Raw genomic sequence first — 27467 nt, 5'->3', positions numbered from 1 at the left:
TAGTGCAGCAATTAAGCTTTCTTGGTAGCATTTTAATCAGCACAGGCCCTATCAAAGGACAAACAGAACGATTTGCAGGTCTTTGAATTTTAAACAGTCTTATTGATTTCAGCACAATACGTCTTCACAACACACAGGGAGAATTTTCTAATATCAGTTACAGTACTTTGAGTTTTGCTTATGCAAATCGAGTGAAGGTTGGAGAGGAGGAGATGGAAGGAGAGGACTTGAACCAACCAGAGATGGAAAACAATAAACAAACAAGACAAAAGCTTGAAAACCTAAAGATGTGATATGAAGAGTGGGAATTTGAAATCTGTGCAGTTGATTTATCTACTGTTACGAAATAACATTTGCCTTAATCATCGGTAATATTTCTCAAAAAAAGAAAAAAAAAACAGGAAAGGAAAAAATTTGAATTTTTTCTAGGGTTTTCTTTCCTGAATATTTTAATTTGCATTATGTGCCTTTTCTAATACTACTGTTTGATCAAAGGGGTACGTGGTAGTTCCTAAAAAACAAAAACAAAACCACTTCAGAGACCTGAGATGGGGGTGAGGGGGAGGAAGCTCCCACTCAGGTCGGGGCCAGCTCCCCAAGCCTTGCCTCTGAATGGAGCACATGCTGGGAGACACAGGTTTTCCTGCAGAAAATTTGGACTTTGCTTTGATGTTGGGTGGGATTATGGCATGGTCAGCTATCATTACTCCCTGTCCATGGCTTCTGAGAGTGGCAGGTATTGAGTGAGTGACAGTTTAAGGAAATGTGAGAAATGAGAATACTTAGAGCAGATTTGGGGCATTTAATTTCAATTTTTTTCCATTTGCAGGACTAGAATTTAAAATGAAGAAACTAGTTTAGCATTTTAAAAACTATAGCAAGTTTGTTTAAGTTGTGCATGCAATTCCAAAATAAAATTAGTTTCTCAGGACTTAATATCTTCTTTCTCAACTCTACTGATTAACATAGTCATTTGGAATTAAAAAAAAAAAGGCATTGTTGCCCAAAACAGGCTTAAACACTTAAAGAAGTGTTCTGATTTATGTAATGTATGTCCAATCCCTACTTTTAACTGAAGTCAGATAAGAGTGAAAATTGATATAAATTATTTCTGAATATATCAAACTACATTGGCTAACTAGGCAAAACAACTGTATACACTTTAGCTATCTTATAGAAGTTAATCTACTTTTTAGCAACAATCAATTTTTTGAATTCTTATGACCCAGGAAAGCCTCCTGATATAACTGCTTTATCCCCAAAAGTTTAGTATAAACTTAGACAAATTAGTCAATAGTGCCCTATTTCTCTATAAATATTTCCTACACCTTTTGACAGTAGACTTCAAAAAGGTTAAAGAATTAAAAAGATAAAAAGAAATGTGATAATAATTTCAATACTAAACTGTGAATCTGATGCTAATAGTTTATTTTTGAAATCTGTCAAATGCTAAAGCATTGTTTCTATCTTGTGAAGTTAATGAACATGTGCAGACAGGTTTAAAGCCTAATTATTTAAGATTCCTAGTGATATAAACCGAGAACAGACTTGACTTGTGCTCAAATCAGAGATTGGTCAAATTTTTTGAATAAATAGCACTTCCATGCAACAAGTTAGAAAAGGGAAGAAAAGCAAAGAGGAAGGCAAACAGGAAGAGAGTGACCCTAAACTCAGCCCAATGTTTTTAAGCATAGCTACCCTTTCTGCCTTTACAAGTCAACTAGTGAGCTTTGTTTTTGTTCATTATTTACAAAACATATTTCTGCAAATTGAGAAGGACTTTCCCAAAATACAATGATAGTCTTCAAATATATGTGAATATATATATCTATATATCTACATATATAGATATATATATATATTTATTCAAATAACACATTAGCAACTAGCCTTAGGTCTTAAAGGACGAGAAGATGGTTGGCGTCTATGCAAGACGGGTTAATTACTTATAGAGTTTTAGGTAAGAAAAAGTAGGGCTTTCTTCACCCCCTCCCCCACTTTCTAAATCTTCAGGGATGCCTGATCTCTTCGAATTCTCTTCATATGATTGGCATTTCTGACCTTTGGGGCGAAAGTGAAGTTATCCTGAACCATCCACATTTCTGTAGCAAGCATTTCTTTCTTTCCAGAATCTATTAGGAAATAAAGAATTGAATACAGAGCATTCCATGATTCTTAAGCTATTTCAGACTGACTTTCCCCCCCCAAATTGAAAACTCTCCTGGAATTTTCACTACCTTTAAACAAATAAATAGTTGAGTCGACAGATAAAATAATCAGATACAGAAAACATACGCTTTGCTTCATGTGGATTTTCCTCAAAATAATTTCTTAATAATCATGAAGTCAGGGGATGTGTTTTCATTTATGTCTCTTGCCAAAAAAAAAAAAAAAAAAAAAGCCAAGATACATCCTAAATCCCTTGAAGGAGAGCTCGGAGCGCTCTGGCTCCTCTTTAAGTTGGCAGGCGATTGCTTAGACGGTTTTGGAAAAAATTACGAGTCTTCTCAGACGAAATGTAATATTAAGACATGCAATCTAACGGTAGTAGAAAAGTAGATGGTCTCTCTTTCTGATCGCCACTTCTGGGTCTCGGCTTTTCCTCGCGGTCCCTCCCATAGTTTCTTTCCTTATTCTCCCCCCTCCCCGCCCTTTTCCCCCGCTCTCTCGCTTTCTCTGGGTCTCGCGCTCTCGGAGTCTCTGCTCCGAGTTCCTGGTTGGATAATTTGGGTTAATACTAGTGAGTGAGGTTTTTGCGGCTTCAAAGGGTATTTCAAGTTTCCGGAGCTCCTCCCCTCTGCACCGTGTGACAACAACAACTCGTCCAGCCGGCAGCCTGCACTTTTCAGCTCATTTTCTCTCTGTCATTCCCCTCTCAATCTTTGATCAATGTACTTGCCAGGGAGAACCCAAGTCCTTCAAACCTCCTCCTTTTCACCTTCATCCTTAACTTTGTGCTAGAGAGCGGGACCCACACAACCACAGCCGACCCTTCCCGCCCCCGCCCGACCCCCCCCCCTCCCCACCAACCCCCGATCCCAGCCCCCGGAGAGGACTCACATTTCGACTTGCGGGACACTTTTGTGCGTTTCTCTCCAGAGCGCCTCTCTCGCTCGCCCCTTTTGCGCTCGCTCGCTCTCTCACCCTCACCTCCTTTCCCCCCTTCTGTCCCTTTCTCTTCTCTTCTCTCCCAGAGTTGTGGTGGTTGTGGCCCCCTAGCTCCTTCTCCCTCCCCCCTTTTCTCCCTCCCTCGCCCTCCCCGGGGGTGTGTGTGTGGCAACTTTTCCCCTCGCTTCTCCTCCTTCTGTTTCCCCCTTATATGTGACCATGGCAGTGCCGGCGGCTTTGATCCCTCCGACCCAGCTGGTCCCCCCTCAACCCCCGATCTCCACGTCTGCTTCCTCCTCCGGCACCACCACCTCCACCTCCTCTGCGACCTCGTCTCCGGCTCCGTCCATCGGGCCCCCGGCGTCCTCGGGGCCAACTCTGTTCCGGCCGGAGCCCATCGCTTCGGCGGCGGCGGCGGCGGCGGCGGGCACAGTCACCTCCACCGGCGGCGGCGGCGGCGTGGGCAGCGGAGGCGGCGGCGGCGGCGGCAGCGCGGGCAACGGAGGCGGCGGCGGCGGCGGCTGCAACCCCAGCCTGGCGACCGCGGGCGGCGGCGGCGGCGGCGGCGGCGGCAGCATCAGCGCCGGCGGCGGCGTTGGCGCCTCCAGCACCCCCATCAACGCGAGCACCGGCGGCGGCGGCAGTAGCAGTAGCAGTAGCAGCAGCAGCAGCAGCAGCAGCAGTAGCAGTAGCAGCAGCTGCGGCCCCCTCCCCGGCAAACCCGTGTACTCGACCCCGTCCCCAGTGGAAAACACCCCCCAGAATAATGAGTGCAAAATGGTGGATCTGAGGGGGGCCAAAGTGGCTTCCTTCACGGTGGAGGGCTGCGAGCTGATCTGCCTGCCCCAGGCTTTCGACCTGTTCCTGAAGCACTTGGTGGGGGGCTTGCACACGGTCTACACCAAGCTGAAGCGGCTGGAGATCACGCCGGTGGTGTGCAATGTGGAGCAGGTTCGCATCCTGAGGGGACTGGGCGCCATCCAGCCCGGAGTGAACCGCTGCAAACTCATCTCCAGAAAGGACTTCGAGACCCTCTACAATGACTGCACCAACGCCAGGTAAAGAGCCAGGGGGACGGTGGGGGTGGGGAGGGAAGTCTCCGCCGCCTTGGTCCCTGCCCAACCGGTCCCCTCGCCCTTCCCTCGCTCTCTGCCTGGCTCCGTTCTCTCCGCGCGCCCCGGTCGAGCGCGGCCCTCTGCTCCCTTTCCTCGGGGCTCGCTGGCCGCTCCCGACCTTTCTGAGAAGTTGGCACCTCACCCTGCCCAGATCGCGCTCTTCCGGCCGGGTCCGCCCCTTGCTCGCCCGGACGCGGGGGTTCGACAGATGTGGCTGGCGGGAACCCCAAGTCTCGGGGCGGACTGGGCGGGTAGGAGGCGGATGGTGCCATTCCAGGGGCCACAGCGCCCTTCCTGGGCTGCGCGGACGTCTGGGGAACGCTTTCAGCGCTGCTGCCAGTGTTTGCGCGCTCCCTCGGACCCGGGTTCCACCCCGAGGCGCCGGGCACCGGCCCGGCTGCTCGGAGACGTGGGGCTAGATCCTTGGGGCGGAGGGAGGTCGTAACCCTGCCCCGCGGGGTTCGTGGAGCGGGAAGACGCGCTAGGGGTGAGCGCCCCGCGAGGTAGCCTAGGACGTGGGTCACTTGGAGGTCGGGAGGGGGACGGTCCCAGAGGCCGGGAGGCCAGAGTAATCCCGGGGGACTCACATTGAGTTCAGCCCTGAAGACCCGAGGGCAAGCCTGCGGAGGGGAGGGGAGGGGTCTGTGTGTGCACGCATCTGTGCGTGTGTCCGCGCGCGCGCGCGCGCGAGCGTGTGTGTGCAAAGAAGATAAAGGGGTACGTTTGCCCGGGGCAGGCGCGAGGGTACCGGCAATGTTCCTGCCGTTGGGGGAGGTGACCGGGTGCTTGGGACTCTTGGAGGCTGAACTGGAGACATGGGGAGGGAAGACAGCAGTTGGCTGTCTCGCTCTCTCTCCAAACTGTTCTTTCCTTCCTTCCTTTCTTTTTTTTTTAAGGTTAGTAGCTCACGCAATGAGCAGGTGCAGGTTTTGCTCTGGGATGCTCTGTGGACCTGAATACCGGTGCCGTGGCTCCCCTGGTCCCGCAAAGCGCGCGAACCCTGGAGGCCACGGGACCCTGAGCCCGGCCGGACCAGTTTTATGCTAATGAACGCTCACTGGGGGAGGATCTACCGAGAGGGGGCGGGAGTGGGGTAACTTGTCAGTTTCGGGGTAGAAGTGATCCTTTCCACCCACTCTCACTGTACCGTCTTGTCCCCACCGTTGGCTGCGGAGGGAGAAGTTCAGAGAAGCCGAGTAAAAAGCAGGGAAAGTTGGAGTCTCGAAGTGAGCGCGTGGGAACTGCGCGCAAAATTTGTGCGGAAACTTCGGTACCCTCCAAATAAGTTTAAAGATTGGGAGGAGGAACGGAGTTTTATTTCTTTTTATGTGTGCCCCTAGTATAACTAAGGAAACTGAGGCGGGAAGGAGAGAGGCGCAGGACTAGACCAGAAAGAAACCGGGGTAGAAAAGCCCCTAGCTATTTCTTCCTTGGAGGAAGACTTCTGGCTAGTTAGTGCCCTGGGAACACGAGAAAGGCTCCAACTCCAATCCAGTAAATGTCCTACCCTGACCCAGCCAGAAACTCTTTTCCGTGTTTACTTCATTCTTTGTATGGGGGGCATGAGTGTTTATCTAGATTTTGAACCTTCGTTTCTACTCTTTTTTGGTGAACGCTGAAGACGCGCGTGTGTATGCGCGCGTGCCCAAGAATATGGACAGGTGGCAGTAAAGATTGAGGGTGAATCTTGATCACTAAACATCATTTACAGAGACAATTGGGTGTACAGAGTATAAAATATTTGCCAAAAATCTGCTGTTAAAGCTGTTTAAATCAGGGCAGAAAATTGTTACGGAGTTGTTATAAAGAATGCTGGTTGAAATCTGAAGCCAGTTCAGATAAGACTGTGATAAAATAAGATTGTGATAAAATACCTATCCAGTAAATTGGTGAAGCGCTCTTTTTCCTTTTAGTAACCAAACCACTCTGCTCTTGAATCTTCTTTGTCTGTTTCTCACAGCACACACTGTACTAGATAATTAATGGCTATTTCAGATAACACACAAAAAATTGCTGGAGAAAACTGCTTCAAAGATTACGAAGTTATGCTAAATTTAAAACAGGTAGTGTTACACTTCTTACAATTATTTCCTTGATGCTTTTGTTTTTTCTAAAATTTCTGCTTAGGTTTTGGAATTGAAGTCCTCACCATATGGTTGGAGAATATTCTTAAAGTTACCAGGAAAGAATTTTTAAATATTTATTTTTTTCCCTGAGGTTAACAAAGGCTCTGGAGTTAAAACTTTCAGAACCAAGAAAAGTTAAATTCAGTAAAACTGTTTACCCCTTCAAAAATATCTTATCAGTACTCTAAAGTTTTAATACTTTACAATGGAATGTGTTATTCCAGAACTCCATTTGAGGTTAAATGTGGTAAGTTTGTTGATTTACTGTTACATTTTGATCTTTTTATCAACTATAGGACTTTCTCAAGCCTAAATAACATGTAAATACTGAAAAGGGGTGTGTAGTTGCAGATATATTCCTAGGTTTCCCTAATTCTGCCATTGACTAAGAAGATACAAAACTTATCACTGAACTCTCACCAAAATACACTGTTTGCATTGTGATGCCTTACTTTTTAGTGATAGTTACCAGTGTTATTGCCTTATTTCTTTACATTGGAAGCAATAGCTAAAATATTTTTCATCTTGAATTTCCCAAACTAAAATTACCCTGTTCATTCAAGTCCAGTTTGTTCCCTTACTATTAAGATCCTTTTTCATTCATCTATATATATTGATTTCTTTCATTCTTGTTTCTTTCTCCTCTGGCTACTTAAGAGACTATCTAAAGGAATAATTTATGCAGAAGAAGAACGGTGCAAGAAGGCAAACTGTATGAAATAATACACACATAGTGTGCAAGAAACATCAAATCTTAGCACTTTCAACTTTTTATAGAATATATATCTTACTATGTCTTTTAATAGCATCTAGATACCAGGAAATCTGAGGAACCAAAGTGATGTTAAAGAAAGGTTCATAAACTTACTCAAAGTGGCTCAGTAAGTTAGTAAAAAAAAAAAACTCGGAGTGCATTTAATTTGCTTGGGGCTATTGCATTAGTGTGCTATCTATGAGCACTAGAATAAATGTTGAAGCCATCTGTCATTACCACAAGGAGATGAAACAGAGACTGTCACCTCCTTGATAGTAAAGCTAAATAAAATAGGGGTTTCAAAACATGAAAGAAAATATAAGGAAATATATTTAAAAGTTGTCAAAGGACAAAATCTGACCTTGATCAGCTTCCTCCAGTTATTATTTTTAAACTAAACATTAGTTGCATGAACATGGCTGTTGCAACAGAGGTCACTTAATTAACTGGTAACCATTAAACAACAACAACAAGAGAAAAGTAATTATGGAGATGGTCAAGACTCTGTTTATCTGAGTCAGTTGCTTGTTTGGAGGTTTGGGTTAGGATTCGATTTTCTGTGAATTCAGGTAATGAAAAGTGACTTGATTCTGTTTTGTTATCGAAAATGAATTTTTCTTTGAATATTACCAGAAGATGATTTTGTCTCAGGATCTTCCAAACCAGCTTGTGATTTGGGTCCTACATAGACCTAGATTTGTGGAGTTTTTAACTTGAAAAGATTCCAGTTAGTTTGATCACACATTTATTCATAGACAGTATTCTTTTGTCTTAGAAGTCAAAGCCATCTATGGACAGCAAATTGAGAGAATTTACATGTCTTTTTTTGTTCAGTAGTAATATATGAATGCAAGTTTAGTATAAGAAGTATAAACTATTTTCTAATTCTTGGCTTGCTTCTTTTTGTCAGAAGTTTTTTTTTAACAGAAAATGGCAATATTTATTTAACATTTCCTTCATTGCATGGCACGGAGTTATGCCTTTATGCCTCTGTGTAGAAAGTTTCAACACAATATAGTCTCACTTCTCACAGATAATTATGATACTTGGCACAGAGAAATTAAAAAAATTACTTCAAATGAAAAGAGACTATGCTTTTGAAGTGTTTTGTATTACAGTCGATTAATGGCTCCTATAAAGCCTAATGTTTCGTTTTATAACATTTCAAAAAAAATATGGCATAATTAGAAGAATAAGACCTAAAACGTGAAAGTTTGCTTGGTCTTATCACTTATTTCTGAACGCTTTTTAAATATTAGTCAATTCCAGTTTAATGGCTAATACATAAATAAAATCTAAGAGTATTCTAACCTTGGGTTTACCTTATTTAATCAAATTATGTTGCAAAATACAAATTCTTGAGTTATTTAGATAATATCTTTAAAAACCTACTTTTTTTTTTTCTCTTGGAGTTAGTCTCCAATAATATTATATTCATTATTGTAACAAAGTGCACATAGTTATAAAGATCATGCTTGTTTACTTTCTGAGTTCCACAGTTAATACCGGGAGACACTTAATTTGTATATACTATTTTATTTTGTGAAGCTTCAAGTATTATGTAAAATAAACTGCAAAATAGGCTGATTTTCAGAGTTTTCATGCATAAAATTTTTGCATTTACATATAAGACAGAATTTTTAAACTTCATTTTATTAGTCTAAATCTGCTTTTTTTTTTTTTTGCTTAATCTACCACATATCACGGAAATTGAGTATAAATTATTGAGACCAATATTAGCCACTCTCTTTTTGCCTCACTACCTCCCTCAGCCTCCTGAGATGTGACACCCAGTATTGATTCAAGTCTTGGCTGGATTTGAGCATAAATAACTCTTCTCTTTGGTGATTTACCATGTGTGATTCACTAGCATACGAAAACATAATACGCTTTATTGTTTCTCATTTGCTGTTTTGTTTTTGGAATGTAAGTAGCATTTGTAAATTAGCTTAATGTGCAACCAAGTAGTTGTTATTTTAAGAACAGTTTGTGCTTTGACTGTCAATTAGTACTATTTTATCTTTCCAGATTATTTTACTAAATTGTTTCACACAGTTGCCTCTGTTAATCACATAAAATAATCATTTAAATTGCATTGTGTTAGCAACATAGAACACATGTATTACAAAATTCAATAAGATATGAAACTCTCACAGGTTGTAAAATGTCTCCCTTTAAATCTGTATCTGAGGAATTTAGTTTGAAATATGCCTTCTGAATAGATACAGGTGAGTCTTTTAGATTTCACTAAACATTTTAGTTTTAAGGTCTTCATTACTTGGTTCTTATAAAAAGTTCAACTTTGCCTGAATTTAATCTTTCCAGGATTTCATTTTCAGATTGCTCACCAGGGGGAGAAATCACATGATGTTATATACCTTTAAAATAAATAAAAATCGTGATAAACTTGATGTTAACTGTTTGGATGCTTTAATATGTATTTAATATTAAGTTCTATCATTTTATGTTTGAATTATTATGAGAATGGAATGACCTTAGCATGTGCCATTCTTTTAACTACTGAGTTACTGCACTGTGATTGGTCAGGCGTGTGTGTGTGTGTGTGTGTGTGTGTGTGTGTGTGTTTGTCTCTGTGACTGCTGCAGCTAAAAATTCTAGCTAAGAATACATTAAAAATACATTTGTATTTATATTTTCAGACTTAGCGACTACATTAAGTAGTCTCTTTTCCATTATATTTGTTATATTCAATAATTTACTTCTTAATGAAGAAAACCTGAATTTTTTAAAAACCCACCAAATGGGGCTTAGGTAAGTGGAATATCAAAGGCCTTGATCTGCATAAATCTCATATATCTCTGCATACCAGAGCCTCTGTGAGTCCACATTGTCTTCAAATTCCTTTACTTGCCTTCTCCTCAATTGGTCAGAAGTATTTCCAATCAAAAATAATTTTTTGCTACATTAGCTGTCCTTTAAATAACTTAATTGCTGACATTTCCTTTTTAGAATATGTCACAGAATAGAAATGACTCAATTAGAATAGTGAAGTTAGGTTACCAAATTATTTCTTTGGAAAACCAGAATACCAGGATAGTATATTTATAGTTGGTCTAGTAATTAGTTATTATTTTAAGTCTAGTAATTAGTATTGGATTAAATGGTGGATCATTTTATTTTGATGCACCTATTTACTTTGAGAAGGTTTCTGAGAATTTTTTGAGTGTGCCTGTTCCAGATACCTGTCTAACTTGAATGTACATATTTATTTTAATTATTAAGTACATATAACCATAAATAGAGAATAATGCTAATCACAACCTGATCCAAAATCAGAAACCTCAAGCCGGGTGCATTTTAAATTTCTTGTGTATTCTTATTTGGACTTATTTTATAAGATAAGAGGATTCTAAGTCACTCATTAGGAAAAATTTGCATGTAGGTTTTTCTAAATAGGATATCCAAATGTTCAACGACTAAATTTTGTTAAAGGTGTGGCCCTATTGCTTTCTGATTCATATTAGTTTGGAGTTGATCCAGGATATCAAGCTGGGATTCTTTTACACATTTAAACATACGTGACTTGAGTGAAAGTTATCAAAGATGTCTTACTAAACTGGAAAATTCTCTATGTGTTTAATTTGTCTTATATTTTTTTGCTTAAAAATATATTCAAGTGTCTAAAACTCTGCAGCATGGCAACACACTGAATAGCCAGTTGCCTTAAAAAAAAGTTTCAGAGAGTAATGATTAAAAAAAAAAAAAAGGCTGTTTAACTAAAACATCTAAAATGTGTTGTTGTCTAAGATGAACACAGTACCTAGAGTATATTGCATGTTTCTTGCAGGAAATAGAAATTATTGACTATAATTTGAGAATAACAATAATTTAACTATAAGTAGACTTATGCAGTGGATTTTGAAGGTAGTGTATATGTTTGACAAAAAATTGGATATGCTTTTCAAGCATGATTTTCTCAAAGCAAATGTGAAATGGACAGCAAATTAGATTGGTTACTTTTGGTTAGTAACATTGAAGAATTGAGAAATGTTTTCCTGTCCTTAGAATAAATTAACAGAGGGTTAAACGAAGTATTTAAAAGTCACGGTGTAACTTATCTTTGAATTTATATATGGTATCAAAACTTTCTAAATAATTAGATTACTTCTCCAGTCACAACAGAAAAAAGAAAGACTTTACTTCAAGGACAAGGAAAATGTATCAGAAAGAAAGAGTGCTAGTTGACAGAATTATTTTATATTATAGAAACACATAGAAGCATTTCTAGTAAAAATTTACTAGTTCAGTTTTAAAAATATGGTCATTTTTAAAGTAAAGGTAATTAAAAATCTCGAACATGTTAATTAGGAAATATTTCATTACTTTTACGCATCAAGCAGAGGAGTGTTTTGTTAAAATCTTAAGCTGATTGTTTTCTGAAATTGTATTAATAGCAACAGTAGGTGAGCTATTTTATTCATAGCCTTATTTTTAAAAAACATTTTGCTTAGGTTTAAACAAATTACTGAAGGTGTAACTAGTCTTTGAACCCATCACAGTTCTGCTAAATACTGATGTAGTCTATATCTATAGTATTAATTCTTATTTTATATTTAAAATATTTGATTTTTTTAGCTTAACTTTTTGGAAATGATAATTATGTCTTAAGTGAGGCAGTTTGTAGTTTAATAGTGCCTCTGGATTTTAAATGAATAACTTGGAGCATTTTGAATTGTAGTCTCACCAATCACACATTTTATCCTAGGATGGATGTTCTTGTGTGTGCAACAAGTGTAAAATTTTGATCAGTGTTTTAGGAATCTTTGTGATGGATGTTTTCGTTTGTATTAAGTTTAACCCATTTGTGGTCTATATGCTTATGCTTAAGGAATTATAATATCTTTGTTAGAAAAGCTTTTACATATATGTATACGTGTATATACCTACACACATATGCACATAAAAGGCATATACAGCATAGAGACAGAGGACAAACAAATTATAAAAACAGCTTAATTTTGCTCTCTATAATTTATTTAATATAAGATGACACACGAAAAGCCAATTTGACTTTAGTGAATGACCACAGAAAACTGTATTTAAAATTAATTTAGGGTGAAAGATGCAGTTTATATTTAAATGTTTTAAAATATAATTATAAATACAACATTATATGGTGATTAAGATAGTGATTAAACACATCTTGATTTTCCTTGACCTATAGTTTATGATAACTAAGATATACTTTTAATTCTCTATGAAAAATATTTATACTTGATAATTTTTTTGTATGAAATTGACATTAAACTATTAGGTAGTTTAATGTACATTATTGAAGAACATTTAAAGTGCTTGATGTCATCGTACTACATCTTTTATTGGTTTATTTCATTGATGCTTGCACTTTAGAGCAAGCATATCCTTTAAAATCAGTGGATAAATGATAGGAAAACAATTTCATAATCTAAGAAAAAAAGATTGCTCTTCTAAAAGCTTTGCCATCAATGAGATGAGTTAGGAATGAGGTCAATGGGTTAATCTGCAGGTCTACATAAGGAGATGTGTATTACCACTTCTTGCAGTGGACTGTAATTGTCTTTGAAAACACCTGGTAGAGGTCCAGTGAAATTGAAATCCATTACTTTCTCAATCATTCCATGGCATTTGTCAAGTCATTACGTCATTGAGAAAAGTGCAGGCATGCACGCGTTTTTTTTTGCAAAGTAGAAAGGAGCTTATATTAATAAAATAGTGATTGCTTAAAAGACTACCTCATCTAAAGCTTGAAGAATTAAAAAATAAAAATAAAAACACTTGGACATAGTAACTGTAAAATGACATTTGGTAAGAAGTTCATCTTTGCATTTAGTTATCTAAGTAAAAATATTTCACATTCCTTTTTGCATCATCTTATATGCATATAATTTTATAAGTTAGTAAAAGTGGTTTTAAAATATTTTATGACTTGTGACCTCTGACACCTTTATTCATACCTTCTAAGAATGCTCTGACAAATGTATATTATAATCAAAGATGAATAATGTCTTCTTTTGACAGACCGGTTTTTTTTTTTTTTTTTTTTGGTCTTCACACTATTGACAATACATGCAGATTTGAACTTGTAGCCAGGAACAGTGCTTCCATGCTTCAAATTGCCAAAAGACCCCCAGGGATAGAAACTTGACCTGCTTTTATGAAACCATAGAATTACATTTATACAAGTTACCCCATGGGAAAGGAATGAACTGATCCCAATTCAAACCTTAATATTGGAGCCTTCTGGGTCAAATTTGATTTTCTTTCTGTTAACACCTGTTTAACTCCCAAATTTCATAACTATATATTCTTAGGAAATTTACAAAATACTATTCATGAAGGACATTTCACACTTAAGACACAGTGCCATCAAAATTTTGCAGCTATTCGTTTTCACATGTGACTAAGATGCTACTTTTTAAAGTAAAATATCTAACTTTTGAATATGCATCCTAGAGTAAAACAGTTACCTTGTATTTTTTATTAATTTCTTGTTACAGAAAAGCCAGTCCTAGTAGGTGAAAAAACTTTTTTCCCAGGGAGTTATTCCCTGTGATTACATTTCAGAATACAAATTTTTATACGAACATATTTTTATTTTCTTAGGCTCAAATTTTAGAAGGTTAAAGTTCTTATTTTATTTTTAGTTGAATCACTTGAAAATGTTTCCAGAAGGCTACTTTTGCCACCAGCAGTAACAAATGAAGGAGATCATTGACAAATTGCATACATAAAAGCCAGTTTTGTTTTAGTTATGTGGACTGGGCCTAAGTTGGAAAAGTGATGTTAATCATTTGCTTAATTTCTGGAATATCAAAATGCCATATCACATATATGCAAATGGTGACTAATATAAAATGGTAGGATTATAATATCTCTTTGCTTATAACTGGCAACATTAAATGACCACCATTAGATTTAGAACCTACTTCATCACATGGAATGACTTGCTCTCAATCTTGTATACATAGAAACATTTTATAAATGGTAAAGCAACACATATACATATATACCCTCCAGTCACATATATGAAATGACCATTATAATGGTTAAATAATTCCATGATTGATTTTGAAATTGAGGTTAGCAAGTTCCTTCTAAAATAAAAACTAGAAAGAATTTCAGACTTTTCACTTTTTTTTCACTTAGCATTAATAAAGTCATTTGGGTAATTAGTTACTTTATTAACAAGGACCAAACATAAAAATTCCTAGTAAGAATGATTATAACAATCAATTCTTGGAATTTGGAGGAAAAACACAGAGATTTCCAGTGGAAGGTATACCTTCCACTTATTATCATAAGTCGTGATCATCAGGGAGAAAATATTTAGGGTTTTAAACATGTGTTGCTTATTATTTTTTATTGGCTGTCATGTGGTACAAAATTAAGTTTCACTGTCAGCTAACATTTTTCTGCCTTGCCTTCACACAGCATTTGAATGAAGCTGAAAATTAAGTCCATCGTTTGGATGTTTCCTAAGATCACTCTGATGTCATATTTCTAAAGGCAACAAATATTTCTTTTCATTTCAAAGTTTGACCCAACTAGTTTCATGGGGATTTGACATGGCTGTTGCTCTGTGCATTCCGTGACTGTGAAAGGAAGGAAAGGAGATAGATCATGTGACTCGACCACATCTTACAAAGAACCTAGTTTAGGAAAGGCAACCTATTCTGACTTTTGTACTGGTGATAATGTGTAGTTTCTTTCTTCGTCTTTCAGTGGCACTTTGCAGCCCTATTTTCAATAATGACTGATAGGGCACCAAGTGAACTGCAAAAAAGAAAAACAGTTTGAAAGATCTTGCTATATAATGCATGAAAAGAGAGGTGGAACTTTTATATTTTAGGTAATTAAGTAGAGTGACCCTTGATATTTCATAGAATTTTATATCATACCTAATACAAGAAGTCTTTGGACTTTCATTCTCTTAAATACCTTTATTACCTAAATTGTCCTCATAATAAATCCTCTTTTTGTTTGGTAGACACTCTAGTGAAATCTAGTGAATACGAATTACCTGGAAATATCTATCCAAGCTGGGTGTTTGAGCTGTTGATATTTAAATTGGATTCCTCCAATTCAACAGTGTGAAAATAGAATTGATTTTTGTTTATTTTCTCCTAAGTTTAGGAAATGAAATTCAAATGGTATTTATTTGATCTGACGTATACTTATTTTGCTCTTTCTTTTGGGGAGTGGGTTAAATAAGGGCCCATGACAGGGACGCTGTTTGTTTTTCACAAAAGTTGTTTGTGATTTCAGGTACTCTTGGGAAATCTCTTGATCAGATTCACATCTGTTCCTGTCAAAGTGGGTGCTAAGATACCGGTCACCCAGCAACCATGTCCAAGAGGGAATTGGGCCGATAATAACTTCAAAAAGGAATGACAGATGCTAGATTAGGATGAAAGACAAAACGCATGAAAAATGAGCTTGTTAGAATCAAAAATTTGTTCAAGCACCTTTATGCAAATTAAATGAATATTGAATATTTGCATGCATTTCTACTTTTTCATTTGATTGAAAAGAGAAGAATAGCACATTTAAACTCACAAATGTGACTTCTTTCTTTTGTACTAATCAACATACAAAGCTGAATCTCTTAAAAAAAAATCAGATTAGCCACCTGGGTTCTTATATCTCTATTAAGTGTATTAAAATGTTTTTCTTATAGCAATGGTACTCTTTGGGATAAATTTGTTTACCTAATTTTTTTCATAATAAACAGTCTCGTGTGAAGATTATTTTAGATAAACATAAATCCATTGCTTGAGAAAGCATTTCAAAGGTAACTTTATCCTATTGTCCTTGAAATTGGTTAATGTGCATTAATAAAAGATCACTCAAGATAAGTTCACACCAAAAGCACAGGCTTTTCATTGACTGGTTAAATCACAATGCATTAAAGTAAAGCATGGTAGTATTCCTGAAATGAAAAGTAGACAGATCTCTTCAAAATTTGAGCTACTTTTTGATATATTACTAATTTTTCTATTGAATTGTTCACATACTAATCAGAATTTGGAAGCATCTGATAAAATGCAGTGATTGAGAGAGCTTTCCGAGTCTTGGTTTAGCAATGTCTAATGTGGTCACGTAGAGAAATTGATTTTCTTCAGAAATTAATTAATTTTTCATATCGCCCTAAGCTGCAGTTAAAAAGAGTGCATACTTGTCTGTTTTTTCCAGAAATATTGCCTAATCATATTAATACCATTGCCCCAAGGATGAAAAGATAATTGTACAAATGCATTTGGAAATATGTATCACTGAGTATTTATGATTAAATTATGCAAATGACCTAGCTCTCATCCTTTCCAGACCCAGATTGTCTAATTAGGATTGATATGCTGAATAGATGTTCCAGAATTTGAATACAAGCATGTCCAAGGAGCAGAAAATTGGAAATGACAAGGCTGAAATCCAAAGAAAAGTGTCTTTCGTTTCTACACTTTGTTAATGTGCTGTTAGCAGTTGAGGGTTTTTTCCCTCCCTTTGGCTATTTTGTGACTCATGCCCATATTAGACGCAAGTATGAGAAATGAACTAAACTTCAGCAAATAGCATTTCATTTCTATTTGGTGCTTATTTAAAGATAATAAACCCCTAGTCATTCAAAGAGACCATCACTATTAAGTTGCTTCAAACCGCGTAAACGTAACCTTAACTGAGTGACTTTTGGAGAAAACTTCCTTTATGTTTGTATCAAATCTTTATTTCAAAACTGGCTCTCCAAACTTCATGGCATACCAATGCGGTATTTTCTAAGGATGCGCTTTCTTGAATATACAGTTTATTCATTTAATTCATTTACTTAAATACCTATCTGCTTATATTTGGAGAAAACTGTTCCAATAACAGCTCTGATTAGGGGGAAAAAGCAGCACTTTAAATGTAACAATGTTTGAATTTGAAGTCCTCAGCAGGCTTTCTCCCTCATTGATTACACTCATTCATCTTAGATGGAGGGGTGGTAGTGAGGAGGTAGGAAGGGACTGAACTGTCAGGACTCCAGCCTTTGTTAAGCAGCGGGTAGTCACTGCCTCTGAACTCGCCTGGCTCCTGCTTTCCATCTGCAGGATGATGGATTGCTATGTTTAATACATTTCAGCTTTTGTCTGTCATAGTGTGGACAGACAGTACTATCAGTGATTTCAACAGTGATTAGGGAACTGTTTCAAACCCCTCCTATTGGCCAGACAGCCTCCAGGAACGTCTGATGAAACATACTCATTGGCACTCTCACCATGTAAGTGTGTAGTTTGACTAGGCAGAGATTGTACATTCACGTTTAACCCAGTGCAGAAGCCCACTGAGAATTTTACTAGACCATACATTCACTTTAGAACAAAGTTACACAAGACAAAATTGTAAGAACATCTGGGGTCTCAAACTAAAATGTTTATCCCAAGTAGTTCCAAATTAAGATAAATTTGTATTCTTTAAATATTAGCAGCATATGTTTATGGTAGAACTGTATTCTGTAGACGTTGTCTGTAGTCTGTAGACTGTATTCTGATGTCAGTTGTTGCTGTGCTCCTCAATATTGAGCTTAGCTATATTGGGAGGATAGAATTCGAAGACTATGTTAAAGCAGTAAGACATGACGTGGCATGCGCTATTCTGGGAGTTGCTGAGCTGTGGGTGCTTTGTGGTTCACAAGTCTAAAGAGTGAGTGATTTCAGCAACCAGAGAGCCACTAGGTACAGCTCAATATTTTCCCTGGAGTGTCTTACTCTATTTATAAAACTGATGCTAAGAAAAATACAGTTAACTAAAGGAAAAGAAAATATGCTTTTAAGCCATTAATAACTTAGGCAGAGTTTTATTTGGAAAATTGAACATATCTAAATCAATGGAATTTTACTAATATTAGTACAACAGACCAAATGTAAATGACAATATAGATTTAAAACTGTATTATAAACATGAAATTTTAACTCTTTTAATAAGTAGGTAATTATCAAAATGGGGCTTCCTTGGTGGCTCAGTGGTAAAAGATCTGTCTGCCAGTGCAGGAGACACTGGGTTTGATCCCTGGGCTGGGGAGATCCCCTGGAGAAGGACATGGCAACGGACTCCATATTCTTGCCTGGGAAATTCCATGGACAGAGGGGCCTGGTGAGCTACAGTCCACGGGGTCGCAAAGAGCTGGATATGACTTAGAGACTAAACAACAACAGCAATAATTATCAAAATAATTCAGCCAAAGTTTTGAAACAAAATCTAAATCAGGAAAATCTGTGTGTTTTCAACTAATCTCTACTAATAGGGAAGAGTAAAGAAAAGTTTAGATAAATTAGCCCCAAATATTAAATGAGAATAAGAATTCCAGGTCCCCAATTATATTTTGTCCTACTGATGTGCTTTTGACATTGCAAATTTTTTATCTGAGATTCTTTCAGTAAAGGTTTCTGCTTTTGAATATATGGTTACAAATATGCTTTGCTGTGCTAAGTCGCTTCAGTTGTGTCCAACACTGTGTGACCCTTTGGACTTTAGTCCACCAGGCTTCTCTGTCCTTGGGATTCTCCAGGCAAGAATACTGGATTGGGTTGCCATGCCTTTCTCTAGGGGGTCTTCCTGACCCTGGGGTTGAACCCAAGACTCTTACGTCTCCTTATTGACAGATGGGTTCTTTACCACTAATGCCACCTGGAAAGCCCATGGTTACAAATATGCAGTCCCACAAATTCATCCATACACAGCATATCATGTTTCTTTTGAACTGGTTCAATATCTAAACTTGTTTGCGTTTTGGCATTGCTGATTTAGTAATAATAAGGACAGGTGGGGCTGTAGTTTCTGTGAGAGTTAAAAAAACATTCATATGTTTTGTAGCTTACCTTGTTCTTTGCTTTATTTTAAAGCTTGTCTTACTGAAACAGTGTTCAGCAACAGCATAAAAATTGTGCACTCATTCAGCATATTATTAAGGAGCCATTCATCCAAGTGAATCAAAGGTATAGCTCATAGTAGACTTTTGTACAGAAATTACATAACTGGGGTTTAAGCAAATCTGGATTTTTAGATCAAAGCTATTCACAATTTTTATAGCACATAGTGAAAAAATGGACCACCTCACAACATTGTGGTACTGCCTAATCACTCTGATGTGTGGCTGTCAAATCTTTAGTTTTAGAGTATTGCATCTTCATTTATCACCTCCATCGTGTGGGTGAGGGCAGGCAGGGAAGTGGCAGGGTGTTTATTCTTTTCAAGAAGGATAAGATCTGAGGGAGAAGCTATTAGCAGCTCCCATCCCCTGAAATCACTGTGATATGTGGAATTTCTACCAAGTCAAATGGAAATGCATGGATGAGGCAACTAGAGTAAACATTCCGAGTTTTGAGCTCTCAGCAGCATATTGAATGGAAAAAGAGATGATAGTGAGTTAATACTCTGTTCCAAAACCATCTCATGGAATGACTGTATCTTACCCAATGGGAGAGATAGAGGGCAGGAGGAGAAGGGGGTGACAGAGGATGAGATGGTTAGATGGCATCACTGCCTTAATGGACCTGAGTTTGAGCAAACACCAGGAAATAGTGGAGGACAGGGAAGCCTGGTGTGCTGCAGTTCATGGCATCCCAAAGAGTCAGATATGACTTAGCAACTGAACAACAACAAATATTTAAGGAGGTAATCAGTGGTCAGTGGAAATTTAAGATTAAGGATCTGGCTGGGGGATAGAGCTTAAAGAGAGGAAAGGAGCTCTTATACAAATAAAATCTATAGACACTTTCCCTCCAAATATTATAGAAAAATTGAAGTGTTTGGCAAATACAAATGTGTATTTTGCCCATAGGTGAATTATTCAGAATCGGATTTCCTGTAACACTGGGAGTGTGTGTGTGTGTGTACACATGCATCCACATGTATACTGTAGGTTGACAACCCCCGTTATACACATTGCCAGTCCTATGTTTAGTTAAACACCATAATTACAAAATAATATAAGTCATTTGTCTTACTGTGATTAAATAAATACAAAAATGTGTGCTAGAAACTAAATGAATGAGTTTCTCAGGAAGGTAAATGGACAAGTTTGCTCTCTGGAAATGTATCATAGTGGAAGAAGGTTAGAACTGCCTTTAATCCACTTCATCCATCTCTAGCCACAGTGAGAATACTCTGGCTTCCACCTGCAGGCACAGAAGATCTGCGTTTAGCGACCAGCTATTTCTGTTTTGTGGGTCCATAGTTTGTGGGGAAATAAGGAGTCAGGCTGGCAGGTTCAACTTCTTATTTCACTAACTTCCTATAATGATTCTACCTCTAATGAGGTGACTTACTACTGCATGAAAAAGGAGAAAAAAGGGTTTTGGCCATCTTAGCTAATAAATCACATTGACTGGATGGCTGATCAGATCAATTGTGCATAAATCAGTGCCTTAAAGAGTCTTAAACTAAGATTCTACCAAAGACCAATCGATCCACCAGCTTGTGTAAAGGCATGGTCTCTTGCCCATAGCAAACTGAACAGAAGTCCACAATATTGAAACTGTTAATATGCTGTCAAGTGTTGAAATGAATGTTTTCAGATCTCAAGAACACGGCTGTGATGAATAAAGCAATTGTGATTGGGTCACATCACCTAATACATTTTTGTCTTCTCTAGTTCATTTTTATTAGTTAGCAAGGAATTGTAATTCTCAATACATATATGAAAGTTAACTTTTGAAAGCTTAATCAACTGTAATTTTGGGAGTTGTTTTCCACAAAAATATCATTAGGTTATGTCAATAAGAAATTGTTTTGACTCTCTGAGAGTATTTCATTGCTATTGTAGCTATTATCTGAGATTTACTAATCTATAGACAACTCGGATTTATAAGAACAGTCTGGAAACTTGATTTCAGGTTTCAATTCTATCTGCGACTACATGGGAGATGTTGGATTAGTCAACTGGAACTTTCCTACTGTCAAATATAAAATGGGGGTAGTGAAAATAACTTTTCTATTTATTTTAAAAGAAGGTTGTGAGGATACGAATGTGATAGTAATTATTTGAAAGCACTTCAGAAATAGTAAAGTGCTTTTTATGAGTTGTTATCTGTTTAGAATCCCACTGTATGGGTGTGTTAGTTGCTCAGTTGTATCTGACTCTCTGAGACCTCCATGGACTGTAGCCTGCCATGCTCCTCTGTCCATGGAATTCTCCAGGTAAGAATACTGGAGTGGGTAGCCATTTTCTCCTCCAGGGCATCTTCCCCATCCAGGGATCAAACCCAGGTCTCCCGCATTGCAGGCAGATTCTTTACCATCTAAGCCATCAGAATTCCCATTCCTTTTTTAAAATTGAGATATAACATACATTTTGTGTAAAGTGTTATGTGTACAATTATTAATATTAATATATACTTCAAAGTTGCTAAGAGATTAGATCTTAAATGTTCTTACCCAGTTGTGTTTTAAAACTTCTTTTACCAAACAATGCACAAAAACATAAAGAAAAAAACCTATGTTGATTCTTGCTATCATGTTCTTCTCTTTTTAAGGAAGTAACAGTAAAATCATAACAATTAAATTCTTCTTTCTTTTTTTTTTTAAATTTTATTTTATTTTTAAACTTTACGTAATTGTATTAGTTTTGCCAAACATCAAAATGAATCCATCACAGGTATACATGTGCTCCCCCTCCTGAACCCTCCTCCCTCCTCCCTCCCCATACCATCCCTCTGGGCCGTCCCAGTGCACGATACTAAATTCTTCTTTCTTAAAAGGAGAATTTGTGAATTCTGAAAAGTTACAGCCTTTTTATAAATATAAGGTTATTAAATTTTTATTGACATTAACTTTCAAACATATGTTAAGTAACAGTTTAACATGACAGAATCTTTAAAAGGGAAGAAAAGATGAAATATAGCCATAGCATCTGCAAAGGAAATAACTTATTTTGTTTTGAGGAGTATGACATCCAATATCTGCAGTAACTGCTATGCAATTCTCTATGAAAGCAGGAGATTCTGTGAAGTTTGCATCAGGTTTTTCTTCCTTTTCTTTGTGCTAAGTAAGGTATTATGAATCTTTGATTTCTTTTTAAATTGCCTAGAGCGTTCCATTTTAGTTAAGTCTGTAGGATTTTTTAACCAAATACATAACTTATAATTATTCTCTACCAAGAATCTCAAAATCCTCCCAATGGCTATTTTCTGGAGTCTCCTGTTTTGAAAATAAATTTGGGATAGGCATTCAAGCATCTTATCATAAAATTTGGTGTCTGCCAAATATATGGTGAACTCATCAATATAATATAATGTTCTCTATCTCAGAATATTGTTGTTCTGCTTTGTCTTTAGATTTATGACACGTCTTGACATTTTTGTAAATTATGTAACACACGTTGTTTCTTCCATTGTTATATTGTGAAATTTAGTGGGCTGTTGAAATTGGATCTGATTGATTTTCTCCTTGCCATTTGTCTACAAAAACACTGCATGTCTAAAATTCACCAGTGGAGGGGAAATCCAGGTGGATATCTCTTGTGGCATTCTTCCTTTATGTATGAATAGCTAAAGTTTTGAAATGTTTGTGATCTGCTGTTAACAGCTTTAAATACAGTTAAGGAGATGCTTGCTGATAGAAAATCTTGTTACTTCTTGAACTCATCAATTAATTTTGAAACTTGAAGGAATTTAATTTCTGGTGACTAATAATTACCTCCCCATGATTTTTCTAGGCTATTATCTTGTCTCTATCTTGTTAAAATTCTCTGGTACTTTCTGGCACATGGTGGACATTCATTACAAATATAATTGACTTTCTTATAGAATTTTTCTTTGGGTATTATTGAATTTTATTAAAATACTCTTATTAAATTCTTAATTTTGGAGTGTTTTAGTTATAACCAAGAAATTAAAGCATGGATACAGTATATATGTTCTAGATTTTTATGTAGAAATAAAAAACAAAATGAAAGTATATTTAACATTAGTTCTTCAGCATAATAGAAGATGTCTTAAATTCTGGATGTGTCCCATATTCTTACAGTAGTTTAAGCACAAATATTTAAACTTTGTGAATCTTCATACATGTATAATTTACTAAGATTGATATTTTATCTTTATTATTTCAATCAAATTATTAATTGAAGTTAATCTATCCGATTATGAATGATCGTAAAAATATAATTTTTGAAGTACCTAAAAATTTTAATTGAGAGGCCAGACAAAAAGTAAGAGTATGTATGTATGCAATTTAAAGCATTACCATTATACTAAAAATTATAGTTACTATTATTAGTGATTACTATTTGCTAGATGTTATCACTTTCACTCCCCACAATAGCCCTAAGAGGTAGGTTCTACCTGCTTTTAAAGGAAGATGAAGACACTAAGAGTCAGAGCAGTCAATTGACTTGACCCAGGTCACACAGCTAGTACCTGGGTAAAGATACTAGCTACTACCTAGCAAGTAGAGGGAACAGAACTCAAGAAGTTTCATTTTGGGAGTTTTATTTTCTATTTTTATATTCAAATAATTATTAACTAATGACTCTAATCTAGACTAAAGTTTGAAGATCACAAGTTATTTTAAAATAATGGCAATAATATAATTTTATCAAAAATATTCAAGAGATAACGAGTGTATTCTGTGAATCTGTAGCAGTTTAGCAATTTCATTGTAAAACATTAACTTTTTTTTAACATTAAAGATGTAGGGTAAGCCCGTTAGAGTTTCTTTCTTTATGAGAAATATAGGCATGACATTAAATTTTATATTCATTAGCATTGTAGATTAATTTTCATTGTCTCTTTAACTAAATGTTAGAAGCCTGTGGTATGTCCTTCCAAGTACAAAGTATATTTTCTTACTCCCTTTTTATTTCTTAAAAATCTGTTACAGTGTATTTTAAAAGTTCTTTAGTTCATTACCATCAATGGACAATTACAGCAAAACAAGTTGTATAGATAAGGTCAAATTTTGCTCATAGATAAAATTTGAAATAATTGCAATTTTAATTTAATTAATCCATGCCTTTAGATCAGTGGTTAACTGTGGGGAGAAAATATTTGAGTAAGTGGGTTTAATTCAGTTGTAGTTCCAGTCCTTTTTTGACACATTCTAATTCCCATTCTGTACCTGTTTTATGGTTCCATTTGAACAGTACTGTCAGAGTAAATGACTTCCCTGGTGGCTCAGACGGTAAAGCGTCTGTCTGTCTACAATGCGGGAGACCTGGGTTCGATCCCTGGGTCAGGAAGATTCCTTGGAGAAGGAAATGGCAACCCACTCCAGTACTCTTGCCTAGAAAATCCCATGGACAGAGGAGCCTGGTAGGCTGCAGTCCATGGGGTCACTGAGAGTCGGACACGACTGAGCGACTTCACTTTCACTTTCATGCATTGGAGAAGGAAATGGCAACCCACTCCAGTACTCTTGCCTAGAAAATCCCATGGACGGAGGAGCCTGGTGCAGGCTACTGTCCATGGGGTCGCAAAGAGTCGGACACGACTGAGCGAAGTATAAAAAAAAGTGTTAGTTGCTCAGTCGTGTCTGACTCTGCAACACCTGGACTTGTAGCCTGCCAGGCTCCTCTGTACATGTAATTCTCTGAGCAAGAATACTAGAGTGGCCAGCCATTCTGAGTAAGCCACTCCTATTGCTGAGAGGTTATCACTCCCAATGGATATAAATAGGTTATTTTTGAAAGCTTGAAAACTATTCATCTGAGCATGTAATTGGGATTTAAACATTACTTGTATAGGAGATAAAGCCTACTATAGGCAGAGTTTGTGACAACTCTTCCCATTTTTAAACTGGGAGGTAGCCATGGGCAGTTTAAGGCGGTATCTGTTTTCCTGCATTTATTGTTCTTAGGAATAAGCTTCCTCATCCATTCTCAGTTATCCATCTGGATACCTTCTTCCATTCAAGTAGCTTCCCCTTGTTTTTGATGTCTTTAGATCCTTTTTTTCCCCTAATTTCTTTTTCACAGAAAAAAAAGTACTTGGTATTTTGGCATCTTTATACTCTGTATGAAAAACTTGTCATTTATCAGATCGGCACATTGCTGCAATGTGCAAGTTCCTTACTGGGGAAAGTGCATCACTTTTTTCATTTACATCTATTCACTTTAATTCAAGTATGGGAAATAATGTTTTTTTTTTACCAGGTAAGTTTCATGTGAGGAAAGTGATGGAACTGTTATTATTTCAGTATATCTACAGTTAAAATAAGGAATTCATTGTGCTAAGAGCTAAATATTTTGAGTTTTTCTGTTACTGTTTAGTGTCTCATCAAAGTCTCGCATAAGTGATATATGGCATAAATCAGGAACAACACTGTCATTTCTTATTCATTCAAGAGAGAAGATAATAGAATTTATATACAGTATTTCTCAATGACTTCTGTATTTTAAATGGTGGTTTGCTAAATTACATCAAATGTATGTTGAACAAGTGGCACATGCCTTGATGTTTCTATAGCTTTATGTCCATCTATCGTTGACCCTTCTAGTGGTCTCATTACAGAGCTCTCCCATGGCCTCCCATTCTGGCCCTGGTTGCCTGTCCTGCATGATTTGAACTATTTCCTCACAATCTTGTCTTTTCAAACAAACAATACTAAATGAAATAAAGTAAATTCATGGATGTAAATTCATTCACTAGTTCTGCTACAAATTTTAAGTACATTGAGTTGTTCTGTTTTAAATTGTTCATTCTCTTTAGATTCTCAAATCTTTATTCTTTCTTTGTAACTTTCAGCGCTAGGATTCAGAGCAGAGACTTTTCTCTGGAAAGACAAGAAGGGCTGAAGGAAGTGGCTCCATTTTTACTTCTGCTAGAGACCTCTGTCTTAAACATCTGACTTTGCCCTTTCCTCTTACGAAATTTGATTCTTTGCATTTATGACTAAGGAGTCTAAGGAGACTGTCACTCTGTTTCGCAATGTGCTCATTTACATGTTTGTAAGAAATACACACATCAGGTTTAAGCATTAGGCAAAGCTGCCTGTAACTTTCATAATAAGTGTCTTTCCAGATGATCCTAATATGCATGGTCCGTGTGCTTTTTCCTTGGCCCAAAATATTATTGCATCAAAGAACGCTTCAACTGGGTCTTGGCATATAGTATATCTAAACTGAACTTTTTCTTCACTTGTATGGATCTAATAAACAAGGAAAGTTTCTTGGGGAAACTTAAATTTTATTATAGGGTGTTAAATTTGGGATTTAGAGTACTGTTGTTTTCAAAATTGAATAGAGTCCTAGAAGCATCAGGACTATATTTTAAATCTCTCAGGTGACATAGGGTAGTAAAAAAGAAGCCAGACAGATTTTTCATAGAGTAGTGGTTTCAATATTGAAATGTTAGAAGTACCTCTGGTTTGCTAACTGTGAAATGTTATTGGAAATTAAGATTCCTTCCAAGGAGATGTGTCTCACCTGAGCTCACTTTGTTTGCTAGTGTTCTAAGAAGACCTCCAGAAGTCTTCAGCAAGTAAGAAGAATAGATACCTTTTGACTGGGAAATCATTTTTCATTCTGTTATCGAACTTGCTGAGTAAGTTATAGGATAAATATCTTAAAATTTAGATTTGAATAATAGGTGATTATTTAAGTGTCTCCTCTGTTTTTTTTTTTTTTTTTTCTCATCTCTACTAACATTTCCTCATCATCCTTCAATTCTTTACCATTTTTCCAAGTCTCTTGGGGTTCATCTTCTTCCTGCATTCTTCAATTTACTCAGCTCTCAGTGTCCTTTATAAAGTTCACACTATGGAATGATATTTCCTATTCTTCTATCAACACTGTTTTTTACAAGGCACTAGCCTGGAGAAGGCAAATGGCACCCCACTCCAGTACTCTTGCCTGGAAAATCCCATGGACGGAGGAGCCTGGTGGGCTGCAGTCCACGGGGTCTCTAAGAGTCGGACACGACTGAGCGACTTCACTTTCACTTTTCTCTTTCATGCATTGGAGAAGGAAATGGCAACCCACTCCAGTATTCTTGGCTGGAGAATCCCAGGGACGGCGGAGCCTGGTGGGCTGCTGTCTATGGGGTCGCACAGAGTCGGACACGACTGAAGTGACTTAGCATAGCATAGCATAGCATAGCCTAGGTATTTCCTTTAACTCTCATGATAGTCCTATCTCCATTTTAGAGGAGGGTACTGAGTTACAGAGAAGTTAGATAAATCACCCGAGGCAGTGGGTGCTAAATGAGGCAGTGACCTCAGGGATTCTAATTCCAGATCCTACATTTCTAACTACTAAAAGACCCTTATCCTAAGGAGAGTTGCATACACTCATTTGAGTTTTAGCTTTCTTGCTTGCCAGTCTGGGAGGCTAACACTTAAACAAGATGAGGATTTAAGGAAAGGAGGACAAAATTAAATGCCACAGAAATCACAAAC

General features: G+C 37.3%; 1 protein-coding gene and 1 long non-coding RNA gene across 3 annotated transcripts in view; one reads left to right on the top strand and one right to left on the bottom strand.

The window, feature by feature from the left end:
* Nucleotides 1-3142, bottom strand: part of LOC113902425 — a 29113-nt gene extending 25971 nt beyond the window's left edge. The window contains exon 1 of the long non-coding RNA XR_003513815.1: nucleotides 3061-3142. This is a non-coding gene — a long non-coding RNA (uncharacterized LOC113902425). The remainder of the gene's footprint in view (nucleotides 1-3060) is intronic.
* The window catches only part of DACH1 (dachshund family transcription factor 1), a 478390-nt gene continuing 453563 nt past the window's right edge, over nucleotides 2641-27467 (top strand). The window contains exon 1 of one of the 2 annotated variants that reach the window (XM_027557664.1): nucleotides 2641-4166. In XM_027557664.1, coding sequence (XP_027413465.1) covers nucleotides 3328-4166 — 839 coding nt within the window. In that variant the 5' untranslated portion in view covers nucleotides 2641-3327. The remainder of the gene's footprint in view (nucleotides 4167-27467) is intronic. The other variant, XM_027557665.1, reaches the window with a different exon arrangement.

The sequence above is a fragment of the Bos indicus x Bos taurus genome, chromosome 12, assembly GCF_003369695.1.
Source record: "Bos indicus x Bos taurus breed Angus x Brahman F1 hybrid chromosome 12, Bos_hybrid_MaternalHap_v2.0, whole genome shotgun sequence".
NCBI classification, from domain to species: Eukaryota; Metazoa; Chordata; class Mammalia; order Artiodactyla; family Bovidae; genus Bos; species Bos indicus x Bos taurus.
Note: the sequence above shows the minus strand (reverse complement) of the source record. Positions and strands in the feature narration are given on the sequence as shown.